The sequence below is a fragment of the Nicotiana tomentosiformis genome, chromosome 12 (genome assembly GCF_000390325.3).
Source record: "Nicotiana tomentosiformis chromosome 12, ASM39032v3, whole genome shotgun sequence".
Classification (NCBI taxonomy): domain Eukaryota; kingdom Viridiplantae; phylum Streptophyta; class Magnoliopsida; order Solanales; family Solanaceae; genus Nicotiana; species Nicotiana tomentosiformis.
The window spans coordinates 62356946-62373193 of NC_090823.1; the positions used below are offsets into that span (position 1 = coordinate 62356946).

General features: G+C 36.7%; 1 protein-coding gene across 1 annotated transcript; it reads left to right on the forward strand.

Moving 5' to 3' along the window:
- Positions 1 to 1422: 1422 nt before the first annotated feature.
- LOC117281810 (uncharacterized) lies at positions 1423 to 1974 on the forward strand. The gene is made up of 2 exons (XM_033661655.2): positions 1423 to 1611; positions 1702 to 1974. Exons 1-2 carry the CDS (start codon positions 1423 to 1425, stop codon positions 1972 to 1974), a joined length of 462 nt encoding a protein of 153 aa, XP_033517546.2.
- Positions 1975 to 16248: the final 14274 nt, after the last annotated feature.

The window sequence follows — 16248 nt, forward strand, 5'->3', positions numbered from 1 at the left end:
CCCCGAAAGCTTAAATCTCAATAGTCGGGTCCGTTTAAAGTGGTTAGTGTGAAACCTCATGGGGCGGTGGAAATGCGTGATACGAGTTCCAATGCGACATTCTTAGTAAATGTCCAGAGAGTAAAACACTATTGGGGTGGTGACATTGCACGTCACAAGACCTCAATGGATTTGGCGGAGGCGTGAAGAACATGTTATGTCGTGCCGCGACGTTAAATCAGGCGCTTCTTGGGAGGCAACCCAAGTATTTGCTTTTGTTTTCGTAGTTTGTTCATTTTTCCCGTTTGCTCTGTATTTCTGATTTTTTTCTTTTCAGGGTGGATGCGTCGCATCCCCCTCAGCATAAAAAAATTGACGGACCAATTGCTCAAGGCATTGAAGTCTTCCTATAGCGTCCACAGCAGCGTCCAAAAATAATTCAGAGAAGTCACTTGGGACGCGTCACGTCCAAGTTTGCATCCCAGGTAAGTATTACTTAAAACACTTGAACCATCTAAATTCCCTCCCTCACTATTTTCCCTTCAACCCGTCACACCAACACTGCCTCCAAACCTCGACGGTAACAGGTATCTCTCTTCTCTCTTCTCTCTTCTCTTTGCTTCTCTTTCCTAACTCTCCTCTCTTCTCTCTCTCGCTGGTAGCAACAGACCCCCTGCCCCAAATTCCCCTAGGTTAGGTTTCACTAATTTGAATATCACACATGTGATTAAAAAAGGGGAACTGAGAAAAATTTGAAGCTTGGGGCTGTCATTCATGTTGATTGTAATAGTTGTGAGTTAATTAACTATAATTCCCTTCATCTCGTTAATTTTGGGAGGGTAATCTAATTGTCTAATTGATAGAAAAAACTATGAAAAGCTGTTGCATACCACATGTTCGACGAATTGCCTGTGAGGTAAATTTAGGCGCCGGCGAAGTCTGAGTAACCGAGCGACACTAGTATATGCTAGTGAATAAGTGTGGGGTATTTTGTCTTGATTGTGTATAGCATTGTCAGAATGTTTTGAGCCTATGATAGATTGTCTAAATAAATTGAACATCCGGCATATGTTAGACGTCTTGAATTGTAAAGTGTTACTCGATTTGAATTGTGTGAGTTCTATGCGTATTGATATGTCGTGAGAATAAGTGTGGGGTCGAGTGAGCTGCTTTATGTAATTGAACATGGTTAGTGAGCGTCGCTCGGATAAAACTCATGCTGTGCATAATGATATCTATAAGCGCAATGCTTATTTGTGAATTTGAAGAGAGTTATCAGATCCCTGCTGAAAGCCATGGGCTATAGTTTCATGAAGTACTGAATGGCATGACTATGCGAATGATTGGAAGTGCAAGTTGTTGCACAACTGCTTTATAGCTGAACTTCACTATTCTATACGCTAATTGTTGACTTCTTTGCATTGCAGGTACTTAGGTTCATAAATGGCGGCAACGAGCAAACCGTCCAAGCAACAAGAAAGAGATAATAACAAGCAACCGCCCAAAAAGCCAACTAGAAAGGCAACAGGTGCTCTAAATCCACAGAACAAAAGGAAGCGGACTGAGAAAGAGAAGAAACTGCCGACTAGGCAGTTAATTGATGAATCAGAGCAAGAAGAGGAGGAACCATTAGTAAGGAGGACTGTGAAGAGGGGTATTACAACAACATCATTAAATCCGCCAAGCAAAGGGATAGAGATCAGAGAACTTGTGCTGAACTAGAGCAAAGCCTCCAAGCAGAGTGACTCGAATGATAAAGGGAAGCAGAAGACTACTGTAGAATCTGAGTACGAGTCTGATTCGGATGATGAGCTTCCACATGTTGACATGAGTGACGAAGATAAGGGTGAACCAATAGACCAAGCTGCTTGGGAGAAGAACTTTGTTAGTGAAAAGGCATTCCGAGCTTATAATAAGATCCTGGGTTCAAAGAAGTACATTCCAGAAAAGCCAATCAATATTGGAGCACTTAAGAAAAATTACCAAATTTTCTGAAATCAATTCGAGAGGTGCAACAATGGGGACCTATCTTGAAGGGCCACGACAAGGCCAACCTCACTATCATCAGAGAGCTTTACGCCAATTGGCGTCACTCCAGGGGCAGCATTGTGAGAGTACGAGGGGTGGATATTAATGTCTCAGCTGAAGATCTAAACAATTTCTTAGGGGTGCTATACACACTAACGGATAGGTTTGACTCCATATGCAAAGAATCAGATTATGCACACATTAAGTTTGTCCTATGCCCTACCAGGAAGGATGCAAATTGGAAGCATGGGAGTATGGAGTACCATTCTCTGGCCAAGGAATTTATGAGCGCGTTAGCACGTGTAGTTATAAATTTCATATGCAACCGCCTGATGCCATGCCAACACAAAATTGATGTCCCTCTACACCGAGAACTAGTATTGTATGCTTTATTTTAGGGGATACCGCTTAACTTGGGAGCCATCATGCACGACTAAATGCAGCGCACCAGGATGAACTACAAGTGAAGGTTGTTCTTTGCAAATACCCTATCGGCTTACTTGACAGAGATGGGAGTACTATGGGACAAGGAGAATGACGACATTGAGGCTAAAGCTTCAGGACCATATGATGTTACTCATGTACTAGAGCCGAACAAGGGAAAGTCTTCTAAGCTCACCATTCAACAGTTGTTTAAGCAGATGCAAGCTAATATGCAAGAGAACAGGGCTGAGTTGATAGCGACTCATGCAGAGTTGAGGGCCACCAGAGATGAGTTGAATCAGACTCGTACGGATCTAAGCCGAGTCCAGGCTGAGCAGGCCACGATGATGAGGGAGGTATCATTACTTCTCCGTGCTCTGGTTCAACGTGTAGATATAGACATCTCACAGCTGCTTGTATCGTCCACTGCTGGACTATCCACCTATGCTCCTCTTATAGTCCCTGAGGCTCCACACACCATGCCTACTGAGGTCGTTGTACCTCCTGCTACAGACTCAGCTCCAGTTGGTGATGATAGGACTGTGACTGATCTCCCTATTCGTGAGGATGCTATTTCTAGGCCAGAGGGGGACATGATGGATGCCATGGATGCTGATGCTCTTCCACAGACTATGGAGGAGCCTTCTACCTTGACTTGAGGGAGTTTCTTCTCACCCTACTTTACCTTATTTGTGTGCATTGGGGACAACGCACGGTTCTAAGTGTGGGGTGGAGGGTTATTCATATTTTTTGTGGATGAATGTACTTAACTGTTATAATTTTTGTGGATTTTGATACTGTTATGGGCTGTAATATTCACTGGATTAATGGCCTGTAATAGTTAGTAAATTCATCTATATGGAGTAACTCTCAGTCCGTTGTTGTGTCTAGTCGTAGTAAGTAGCCTTATCAACAAAAAAAATCAGAAAATAGAGGACTTTTCCCGATGACGGACTACCTGGACAGTTCTCTCGAGGGCTTAAGGTCCTTAGAAAAATACAATAAGAATTTCATTTGATTCTTGAAATTAGTGTTAGTATTAGGAGATTGACAGAAAACTAAAGAAAAGCACAAAAATAGAGTAATAGCCTTGAGTAGTTAGTAAATTTTGTCTAGCAGGTAATAATCTCCCTTGCTTTTTCTTTGGCCATCGGTTCTTTTCCAAGGGATGAATTTTTGAACCGGGTACTATTTTTTTTTTAGAGTAGTATAGGATGTAAAGACTCAGACTAAATTCAGCATATTATGTGACTTATTTTATACTAACAGAGTTAGACCTGAGCACATGGATTATAACTTTCTCCATGGTTTTGTGAGAACTATTTTTGCCTTTAAAAGTTGAATAATTTTTTTTGTGATGCTTAGGTTCATTGTCTTGACTCCTGTGCTAATTGTTGTGATGTATGCATTAAAATTGGGGCTTAACTCCGTACTTACTTTGATTGAAAGTTGAAATGTAGCCCTCCTAAGTGAACCATGTGCCAATGTGTGGTGAGATTTTTGGTAAAAGTCTCGTGTAGTACATTTGTGTCTAGAACTTGCCCGATATGTGAGTTGAAGCGAAATCCTAGGTTTTGCTCGGTTTGAAAAATAATTTTAGGCCTTCTTTGATCTTTTTGAGCTTAAATGCTTATCATAAATAAAATCATCCCTAGTAAGCCATTTTGAGCCTACTGACTTTTAATTGGTACCCACATTACAAGCCTAGACCCTTTTTAAATGTGTGGCTTGATAGCGATAACCTTAATTTTGTTCGATCGGTTGTGGGTTGATTCTATTTTGCTCGAGGATGAACAAAGGTTTAAGTGTGGGGTGGTGATGTTGGGCATATTTCGATATGTGTTGATGTTACTTTACCTATTTTTTAACCGCTTTTTGATGCTATTTGATCTTTAAAATGCTCAACATGATTTAATTATTGGTTTTATGACTAATTGAGTTGTGTATGATGATTTAGGGTGTTTGGAGTGCAAAATTATGAAGAAAATGTGCTCTAGCTAGAGGAAGAGGGTATCTAGAAAAAAATCAGATTTTGTGCACCCTTAGCAGTGAAATCGGCCCATAGCATCCGCCTTAGCATCCGCACCTGGGCAAAGCTGAGTTGGTGGAACAAAGGGTGGATGCAAAGCATCTACCCTAGCATGCGAAGCTAAGAAGTGGAGGACAAGGAGGATGCGAAGCATCCACCCCAGCATCAATCCCTGAAGCTAATTTGGATTAGGAATATGAGAACTTTGGTCCACGACTTTTGTACGCAATATATAAGCCAAAAACGCCTCTTTTAGGTCATCTAACATATTGAGAAGGGAAAAAAAAAAAAGCCACGACAAAGCTTGGAAACCACAGAATTCGTCTTGAGTTCTTTTTTTTCCCTCTTTTATCAATTTTTATGCACTCTTGTGAATTATTTGATGATTGTATGGACATGAGTGGCTAAGAACCCTATTATTCTAGGGTCATGGGTGATACATGAATATTGATGTTTGAAGTTTAATTTGACAAAGTTGATTTTATCGTATTGGGTTATTTATTTAATTCTGTTTTTAATTAATTTGCTGAGTAGCTAACAGTGAATTACTATCTACGAATCTAGAGTTGAACTAGAAAGTGGGAATTCTAGATTGCATATAGAATTAAATAGAGCAAGTTCTTGAACCCGGGCATCGGGGAACGGATTCACAATTAGGATAGAAATATCCCTAATTGTCTTGCTCGGTTGAAATACAGAAAGTGTAAAGGCATTCTTGTTAATCTTAATTCCATAGACATATAGGCATTAAGTTAGCTTGAATAGGCGAGTAAGAACTCGGCAGATTTTTATGAGTAATATCAACCCTATCAATCAACAACCTAGATAAATCAATTAGTCATTTTAAGCCAAGAACGCAACACGATTGTTAGCTAACCCGTAACCCTGGAATATCCTCCTCTACTGATTGTTATCCGAATTTGCTTAATTGTTTTGGTTGATTTCTAGTTATTCCATTACTTTATAATTTTTAGGTAGTAAATTATATATTTTGTGAGAAATCTTTTGAATCGATAAGTCATTTGAGTTTGAATCAGTCGAAAGTTAATCATAAGTATTCGTGGGAATGATACTCTACTCATTAGTCTATTACTTGACGACCACGTATACTTGCGTGAGTGTGCGTTTGGCCGCAACACAAGCCATAACATTTGTGTGGATATAATTCTTTTAAAACTTATGGTCTTAAACATGTCATAGTATTTTGTGGCTCTAAAAGCCTCTCATTAAAGGTATAGTAGGAAGTTTATGTTAAATCATTTCCCAATTCATAAGGGGTTCATTCTTTTTAAAATGGACTAAAAAGAAATAGGCTCATATAAACTAGAACAATGTGTTTAAATGGACCGATATTAGGGGAGATTAGACGTCATGGTGCAGAAATTATTAACATGTCTTACAATGTTCAGTTTTTTTCAGATTACTTTTAGTAAAGAGTTATATATATATATATATATATATATATATATATATATATATATATGATGAAATCTTTTAGTTGTCCCTGATTAGGGGAGGGGAGGGGGGAGAGGGAGAGGGAGAGGAGAGTCAAAATAGTTTGCTTGAATTAGAATATGTATACAATTAGAGGGTCTTAGCAGACAACGTCAATTTTATATGCATAGAAATGATCAAAATTCCTTTAAAATTAAACATTGTCAAAATTTGATGAATATTTTATCTTTAGAGCCTATTGTATGAATTCGGACAAGTGTTTAAGTGGTTAGGTTAAAAAAGAATCTATATCTATATCTATATATTATTAAAAGAAGAGGAAAAAGTCTTCTCCTTAAGCCAAGTGACGGCCTAGAAACAAACCACATGGCATAAGTAGTTAATAATTAGTTATTTAGTTAATAATTAGTTGTTGATTATTGTTTTTGAATTTAAATATCTATATCTATCTATATATACAATAAAAGGAGAGGCAAAAGCACATTATTAAGACAAGTGGCATAACCACAAAAAGCCAAGTGGCATTATTAAGACAAAACAAACTACCTTTTTAACTAAAAAAAATCTTTTTAAATTTTGAATTAATTGATTATTCTATTTGAATTAATAAATAGAGATATCTTATAATTAGTTATATTAAAAAACCGAAAATATAAAACATTATCTATCTATATCTATCTTCTATCTATATATAATAAAAGGAGAGGCAAAAGCACATTATTTTAAAATTATTTTAAATAAAAAACGAAATTGAAAAAAATAAAAATTTGCAAATTCAAATTTGGGAGTAGTTTCAAGTTGGAGTTTTAAGACAAAATAAACTACCGTTCTAACTAAAAAATCTTTTCAATTTTAAATACCATTGAATTAATATATATATATATATATATATATATATATATATATATATATATATATATATATATATATATATATATATATCTTATAATTAGCTATAATAAAAATCAAAAAAAAGAATTACCCATTCAAATTAGGGAGTAGTTTCAAGTTGGAGTTTTAAAAATATATTAAAATAAATAAATCTATCTATATATAATAAAAGAAGAGGCAAAAGCAGATTATTAAGACAAGTGGCATAACCACAAAAGGCCAAGTGGCATTGTGAAGACAAAATAAACTACCTTTTTAAATTTTGAATTAATTGGTTACTCTATTTGAATTAATAAATATAGATATCTTATAATTAGCTATATTAAAAATAAAAATATTTAAAAAACAAAAATAAAATTACCCATTCAAATTGGAGAGTAGTTTCAAGTTGGAGTTTTAAAGTTATTTTAAAATAAAATATGAAAAATAAGAAACAATTAAATTAGCTACAATAAAAAAAACTAAAATATTTGTTTTTAAAAAAACTACTTATTCAAGTTGAGGAATAATTTCAAGTAGGAGTTTTAAAATTATTTTAAAATAAAAAAAGAAAATAAAGAAATAAAAAATTGTCAATTCATATTGGGGTGTGGTTTCATTTTGGAGTTTTAAAATTATCTATCTATATATAGTAAAAGGATAGGCAAAAGCACATTATTAAGACAAGTGGCATAACCATAAAAAGCCAAGTGGCATTGTGAAGACAAAATAAACTACCTTTTTAAATTTTGAATTAATTGGTTACTCTATTTGAATTAATAAATATGATATCTTATAATTAGCTATATTAAAAAATGAAAATATTTAAAAACAAAACTACCCATTCAAATTCGGGAGTAGTTTCAAGTTGGAGTTTTAAAGTTATTTTAAAATAGAATATGAAAAATAAGAAAAACTTAAATTAGCTACAATAAAAAAACGAAAATATTTTTAGAAAAAAACTAATTATTCAAGTTGGGGAATAGTTTCAAGTTGGAGTTTTAAAATTATTTTAAAATAAAAAAAATAAAGAAATAAAAAATTGCCAATTCATATTGGGGTGTGGTTTCATTTTGGAGTTTTAAAATTATTCTAAAATGAAAAAATGGAAATAAAGAAATAAAAAATTGCCAATTTAAATTGGGAAGTAGTTTCTTTCTAATATAGTAGTCTCTCTCTCTCTCTCTAAATATATATATATATATATATATATATAGAGAGAGAGAGAGAGAGAGAGACTTGTCGTTTTAAGAATTTATGCCCTGTTTAGTAACTTAAGGTCTCGAGCAACTTCGCAATATGTATTATGACCCGTGGGTGTGGTCGAGTTTGATTTACTAAATATTCGGAATTAAATTAAAAGAACAATCCTTAATTTGAAGCTTAAATGGAAAGAGTTGACCGGAGAGTTGACTTTTGAGCAAACGACTCCAGAATGGAATTTTGATGATGTCAATAGCTTCGTATGGTGATTTTGGACTTGGGACCTGTCCGAAAAATTATTTGGAGGTCCGGTGGAATTAAGCTTGAAATGGCGAAACTCAAAATTTTAGAAAGTTTGACCGGGGGGTTGACTTTTTGATATCGGGGTAGAAATCCGATTCCGAAAGTGGGAGTAGGTCTGTAATGTCAAATGTGACTTGTGTGCAAAATTTGAGGTCAATCGGACATGATTTGATAGGTTTCGGCATCGATGGTGGAAGTTGAAGTTTCAAAGTTTATTAAGTTTGAATTAGGGTGCGATTCATGATTTCGATGTTGTTTGATGTGATTTGAGGCTTCGAGCAGGTTCGTGTTATGTTATGGAACAGGTTGGTATGATTGGACGGGGTCCCGAGGGGCTCGGGTGCGTTTCGGGGTGGTTTCGGACCAAATTGGAGTTGTTTGAACTGTTGTTGCTGAAGTCTGGTTTTCTTCTTCGCGAACGCGAAGGTAGTCCCACATTCGCGGAGAGGAATTTGAGGGACTGATGGTTTGGCCTTCGCGAACGCGAAGCTGTAGATGCGAACGCAAAGAAGAAGCAGGGCAAGCCTTCGTGAACGCAGCCCAGGCAATACGAACGCGAAGAAGAAATGAAGATTGGGGCCTGGGGTCATTTGGCCTTCGCGAACGTAAAGCGTGGAACGCGAACGCGAAGGAGTTGGTCAGCTGGTCATCGCGAACGCGACGAGGTGTTCGCGAACGCAAAGAGGAAATGATGGGGTAGAAACAGTTGGTCTTCGCGAACGCGACGAGGAGGTCGCGAACGCGATGAAGGATTTGAGGCAGTTGGGTTTTGGCCTTCACGAACACGAAGCAATGGTCGCGAACGCGAAGAAGGCCTATCTAGGCAGAATTAAAAGTCCCAAAAACGGGGGTTTGAGTTCATAACTCAAAATCAAATTTGGAGCTCGGTAGAAGGCGATTTTTGGAAAGCTTCTTGCGTGGGTATTTGGGGTAAGTGATTCTTATCCAGTTTTGATTCATTTCCATGATTATGTCTTTAAATCCATCATTTAATTCGGATTTAATGGAGGAAAAATCAAAAAAAAATTATAATCTTCCAGAAACGAAAATTTAAGATTTGGAAGTCGAGTTGTTATTGGAATTCGATAAAATTGATATTGTTGAACTCGTATCGAAATGGGTGTTCGGATTTCATAAAAATTATGTCGGGTTTCGAGAGGCGGGTCCCGCATTGACTTTTGTTGACTATTTTGGAATAAAATTTTAAGTCGACGTATTATTATCTGGAATTGTTTCCGATAAATTTTAATGAAGTTATACAATTAATTTGGATAGATTTGAGCGGTTCGGAGGTCAATTCAAGTAAGAAGGCGATGTTGGAATATCGGCATAACTTCAAAGAGGTAAGTATCTTGCCTAACCTCGAGTGGAGGAATTACCCCTTAGGCATTGAGTCTTATGTGGAAATTGTATGGTTGGAATCCGTGTACGCGAGGTGACGAGTACGTACTCGGGCTTATATGTGCAAATTTTATTGATTTAAAGTTTTAGGCATATTTATGTATTAAATTGGATAATTGTTGGCACTAGTAAATCCTTGAATTATCATGTTGCATTCCTTATTTGTCAAGTTTGTATTTTATATGATAATTTGGTGTTATTGTTATTTGGATTTTATGCGAATTCCGTGTGTTTGTTGATTTGATATATTTTTTGGAACTAAATTCATGATGGAATCCTTATCTGTAAATGTTTATTAAATAAGTTTAAATTGAGGAGTTAATATAATTATCAAGAATGTGGATTAATGAAGGTGTTGCCCTATATTGAGTATCTTTCTCCTATGTTGACTGTTTTGAGGTTTTATATACGTTGTGTGGAGCCTTGGGCTATTTATTGAGAAATTTATTGATTCTGCTATATATTTGAAATTTGATTGTGGTCAGTGGCAAATTGTGATATGAATTGTTGTATTGTGTTGTGGATTAAACACTCTCCTTGACGTTATTTATGCTTCCTACCTTGCTTGTTAATGATATACATGTGTTTGGTGAGGAAGAGTGTAAAGCACGAAGGGTGATGCAGTGCCATTTGAATTATATTATCATGTGAGGGAGAGTGTAAAGCACGAAGGGTGATGCCGTGCCGTTTCATTTATATTATCAGGTGAGGATGAGAGTAAAAGCACGAAGGGTAATGCCGTGCAATTATTTTTATATTATCATATACTCATGGCACGAAGGGTGTTTCCGTGCAGGAGAGGACGAGAGACATATATTATATTGTGATATTGTTTGTTGTGTGTACATTCATGCCTTTATCTTGAGATGTTATTGTGCACCTATGTTTTCTATGTGACTTGTAGTCGCTGTTGCTTCTTGTGTGCCTTTACTTTATTCTTTTTATTATTATTGGCACTTCTCCCACTTAGTTGGTACTGTTGTATGTATGTACTGTGAGAAAGATATAAATGCACGAAGGGTGTTGCCGTGCCAATTAATTTGATCTACATACATATATATATATATATATATATATATATATTGGGTGAGAATGAGATAAGTGCACGAAGGTATTGCCGTACCATTTGATGTGATGTGTTGAATATATTTCTCACGCCATGAAAGTTAAATGAGGCGTCACATGGTGACTTTTATTCGAAAGAATTATATTTGAAAGATATTTACTTGAAAGAACTATATCTGAAAGATATTTACTTGAAAGAATTATATTTGAAAAATATTTACTTGAAAGAATTATATTTGAAAGATATTTACTTGAAGGAATTATATTCGAAAGATATATTTATTGAAAAGGATTATATTCTAGACACTTTCATTAAAAAACTTATAGATAAAAGATGTATATTTTGAAAGACTTGATTAATTGGTTGTACCTGTGTTTATTATTCGTTTGAGTAATATTTATGATGTTCCTGTTGCCTTGCTGTTTAAATCACTAGTTGATTGGTGTTGCCCTTATTGTTATTTATTTTCTATTATTTTTGTATGCTATATTGCACAGATTATTTGACTAGTGAGTGTCTTGACTGTACCTCGTCTCTACTTCATTGAGGTTAGTCTTGATACTTACTGGGTACCGACCGTGGTGTACTCATACTATACTTCTGCATATTTTTGTGCAGAACCATGTATTGGAGATAGCAAACTTAGGCAGAGTAAAGCGGGATCGTGAGGATTCAAGGTAGAGCTGCTTAGTCGTCGCAGTCCCTTGGAGTCTTTTTATTTTATTGTATTGTTAATTTTAATCAAACAGTATTGTATATTCGGTCCTAGCGATCATTCCATATATTCAGCTAGAGTTCGTGACTCAGTACTACCAGCCTTGGGAGGTTGTATATACATATTTATTCCGTTGTTAGTTTTGGTTACTTATTTATTTAAAAAAAATATGGCTTCAAAATGTGATAGAAATCGGCTTACTTAGTCTTAGAGACTAGGTGTCATCACGACGCCTGTGGTGGGATTTTGGGTCGTGACAAGTTGATATCAAAGCTCTAGGTTCATAGGTTCTACGAGTCACGAGCGAGTTTAGTAGAGTCTTGCGGATTGGTACAGAGACGTCTGTACTTATCTTCGAGAGGCTACAGAACTAGTAGGAAAAATTTTCACTTCTTTCATTCCTTGTCGTGCGATATTTATTCAGCTTGAAGCATATATCTTATATCCTTTTGCATCCACTCGTGTATGAAATCGCACACTCAGTATCAACTATGCGCCAACAGTTTATGATACTACCGAGGGGTTATAAGGGAGCCAGGGTTTCTCAACCATTATTACAATATGTCGTCCAGATCGAGGATGCGGAAGTATTGAGAGATCATTCAGTTGTGCACATTGGGGTGCAGTAGATTCTGACATCTAGTTGATAAGTATGATATTAAGAAGGTTTAATTAATTTCCTAATCATCACAAGCGTGGTAGGGTCACGAGGTGGATGTAGATATGAAGATAGTTGGTGGTATTAGAGATTATGTAGTTCGTATGGGATTTCTATTTAGCGAAGGGTACATACTGGCAGCCAAGGCACTGGAGAAAGCGAGCTTAACTGTCACGAGGGTGACATATGCCAAATAAATGGCTTGAGGTGTCTTATGACCGGTGAAGTTTAGTATTGTGGATCATCGGCATTTGTCCTATGGCTTCGCGTCAAGTGAGGGGAGTCCACTATCAACGATCAAATTGCGGGGTCATATGTTATATCAGTTTTGGCCTGAGATGTATTTACGTGGTAATGAAAGGTTCTCCGAAACTTGTATATGATTAAGGGGTGAGATTTGTATGGGATGATGCTGGGGCTTGCGGTATTCCTGCGTCCTTAATAATTCTACATTTCAGTACCAGCGGGGTCACAACAATAATTTTAAATATTCAGGGTGCTACAGTAAGTTCTTTTAATGCACCATCGGCATGGGGTTCTTACAATGGTTATTCCAGTTAATACTCCACGTGCATGGTCAGTTAGAGGTGGAGGACAGGCAGGTAGAGGGCGCCTAAGAGGTGGAGGCCCGACCCGTTGATATAATCTCTATGATTTGGCTGAGGCCAAGACACCAGATGGTGTCGTTACAGGTACGATTCTGATTTTGTTATAAAAGGATATCTTCCCTTAATTTGATCCGGTTCTGAATATTGAGGTGAGTCCTCCTATTATGCTCCGCTTATGGGTATGTTTCGTAATTTTGTGATCCATTTATATGTTATCCCTGTTGAGAGAATTGAGGATGTGAGCCCATGTCTGTCATTTTTATTTTTGTGCACCATTGAGGGCTATAAGTCCAAAAGTAATTTTTATTATTCATCACAGTGGGTTTAATGTATTTCGGAATAATTGATTCTAATTTTTATGAATTATATGCCCTACCGGTATGAGGGTTCATTATGTGTTGTGAAAACTGTTTATGAAATATATTGAAAAGAAGAAAGAAAGTAAATTGAAAATTTCAGTTGGCACAATGTGCAACATACTTGTGATTCGGAGTTGAGGATGAGATCCTCGCATTTTTTATTTTTTTCATGATGTGAAATATTTAAACGGGTTGTAAGCCACGATAGAAATTATGTAAGGACGAGGTCCTTGTGGTGAAATATTTATGAGTTTAAAAAAAACATTCCCTTTGTGAAATTTAATTGTACAATAGTATTAATAGGGAGTCATGCCTGTTAGGATTATTTGATAATTCTTGTATATTTTTTGTGCATATTCAGCCATTTTCGTGCTGTAAACATTGAGTTTTAACCTATGAGATAAGTGCCCAGGTGGCGTTAAATGTGACTCATTGATCCGAGTAAGTAATCATGAGGTCTTCATGCCTCACATTCTGTTGTCAGTATTGTAAAAATTCAAAACGAGGTGGGGGTTAATATGAGATTAATTGATGATGTTGGAATTAATTATGAACAGCTTTTAAGACCAGAGATATGGTGATGGGCATACATATGATGTGCTTCATGTCCTGATATCATTGTGATAATGCAGTGCTTGTAATGCTGAGATTAGTATTATTGATATATATACCTTGTGGTATTTTGTTGGGTTGTGGTGTATTGTTAGGAGTTGTTTTGGTGTTACTCTGGCAGGTGGATAGGCTCAATTACAAGGGAGACTCTGCCGAAATTTCTGAAAAATTTGGGAGTTAGTAAAATTTGAAGTATTGAGAATTGCAAAGGAAGAGATAAATATGTTATGTGTTTGAGGGCGAATGATCCTAAGCAGGGGAAGAATGTAGCAACCCAGAGAAAGTTTTGAAGTACTTCAACACTATGAAAAAAAAAATTTGATTGATGTGTGCATAGGCACGAGTTGCTATAGCCAGTTGAGACTAATACTGTGCGTTGTTGTGAGAATTCAGGCCTTTTGAAAATATTGGAGCGTAAGAAAATGGCCTTAAATTTTTTAAGTATGGATAAAAGAAATAATCTCAAATGAGATGATGTTGTCACACTTATCTCAAATGCGGTAGTGTGGAATCAACCGTGAGTATATGTGTAAAAGTAAAATCATCAATTTGATAACCGCAGAATAATTCTTAGCACGTTCGAGGACGAACGTTTGTTTAAGAGGTGGAGAATGTAACGACCGACTTGTCATCTTAAGAATTTACACCCCGTTTAGTGACTTAAGGTCTCTAGCAGCTTCACAATATGTATTATGACCCGCGGGTGTGATCGAATTTCATTTACTAAAGATTCAGAATTAAATTAAAAGAACAATCCTTAATTTGAAACTTAAATGGAAAGAGTTGACCGGACAGTTGACTTCTGAGCAAACAACTCCGGAATGGAATTTTGATGATGTCAATAGCTCCGTATGGAGATTTTGGACTTGGGAGCGTGTCCGAAAAATTATTTGGAGGTCCGTAGTAGAATTAAGCTTGAAATGGCAAAACTCAAAATTTTGAAAAGTTTGACCGGGGGGTTGACTTTTTGATATCGGAGTCAAAATCCGATTCCGGAAGTGGGAGTAGGTCTGTAACGTCGAATGTGACTTGTGTGTAAAATGTGAGGTCAATCGGACATGATTTGATAGGTTTCGGCATCAATGGTAGAAGTTGAAGTTTCAAAGTTCATTAAGTTTGAATTAGGGTGCGATTCATGATTTCGATGTTGTTTGATGTGATTTGAGGCTTCTAGCAGGTCCGTGTTATGTTATGGAATAGGTTGCTATGATTGGATGGGGTCCCGAGGGGCTCGGGTGCGTTTTGGGGTGGTTTCGGACCAAATTGGAACTGTTTGGACTGTTGTTGCTGATGTATGGTTTCCTTCTTCGCGAACGCGAAGGTAGTCCCGCGTCTGCGGAGAGGAATTTGAGGGACTGATGGCTTGGCCTTCGCAAACGCGAAGCTGTGGACACAAACGTGAAGAAGAAGCAGGGTAAGCCTTCGTGAACGCGGCCCAGGCAACGCGAACGCGAAGAAGAAAGGAAGATTGGGGCCTGGGGTCATTTGGCCTTCGCGAACGCGAAGTGTGGAACGGGAACGCGAAGGAGTTGGTCAGCTGGTCATCGCGAACGCGACGAGGTTTTCGCGAATGCGAAGAGGAAATGATGGGGCAGAAATAGTTGGTCTTCACGAACGCGATGAGGAGGTCACGAACGCGATGAAGGAATTGAGGCAGTTGGATTTTGGCCTTCGCGAACGCGAAGCAATAGTCGCAAACACGAAGAAGGCCTATCTGGGCAGAATTAAAAGTCTCAAAAACGGGGGTTTGAGTTCATAACTCAAAATCAAATTTGGAGCGCGGTAGAAGGCGATTTTTGGAAAGCTTCTTGCGTGGGTATTTAGGGTAAGTGATTCTTATCCAGTTTTGATTAATTTTTATGATTATGTCTTTAAATCCATCATTTAATTCGGATTTAATGGACGAAAATTCAAGATTTTTATAAAATCTTCCAAAAACAAAAATTTACGATTTGGAAGTCGAGTTGTTATTGGAATTCGATAAAATTGATATTGTTGAACTCGTATCGGAATGAGTATTCGGATTTCATAAAAATTATGTCGGGTTCTAAGAGGCGGGCCCCGCGTTGACTTTTGTTGACTTTTTTGGAATAAAATTTTAAGTCGACGTATTATTATTCGAAATTATTTTCGATGAAATTTAATGAAGCTATACAATTAATTTGGATAGATTTGAGCAGTTCGGAGGTCAATTCAAGCAAGAAGGCGATTTTGGAATATCGGTATAACTTTAAAGAGGTAAGTATCTTGCCTAACCTCGAGTGGGGAAATTACCCCTTAGGCATTGAGTCTTATGTGAAAATTATGTGGTTGGAAGCCGTGTACGCGAGGTGACGAGTACGTACTCGGGCTTATATGTGTAAATTTTATTGATTTAAAGTTTTAGGCATCTTTATGTATTAAATTGTATAATTGTTGGCACTAAATCCTTGAATTATCATGCTGCATTCCTTATTTGTCAAGTTTGTATTTTATATGATAATTTGGTGTTATTGTTATTTGGATTTTATGCGAATTCCGTGTGTTTGTTGATTTGATA

Bases quoted from the DNA above. Each gene is read 5' to 3' on its own strand.
- LOC117281810 (XM_033661655.2), top strand. From the start codon at position 1,423: ATGGCGGCAACGAGCAAACCGTCCAAGCAACAAGAAAGAGATAATAAC. The intron at 1,612-1,701 runs GTAAGGAGGACT...GTGCTGAACTAG, and splicing joins AAGAAGAGGAGGAACCATTA to AGCAAAGCCTCCAAGCAGAG.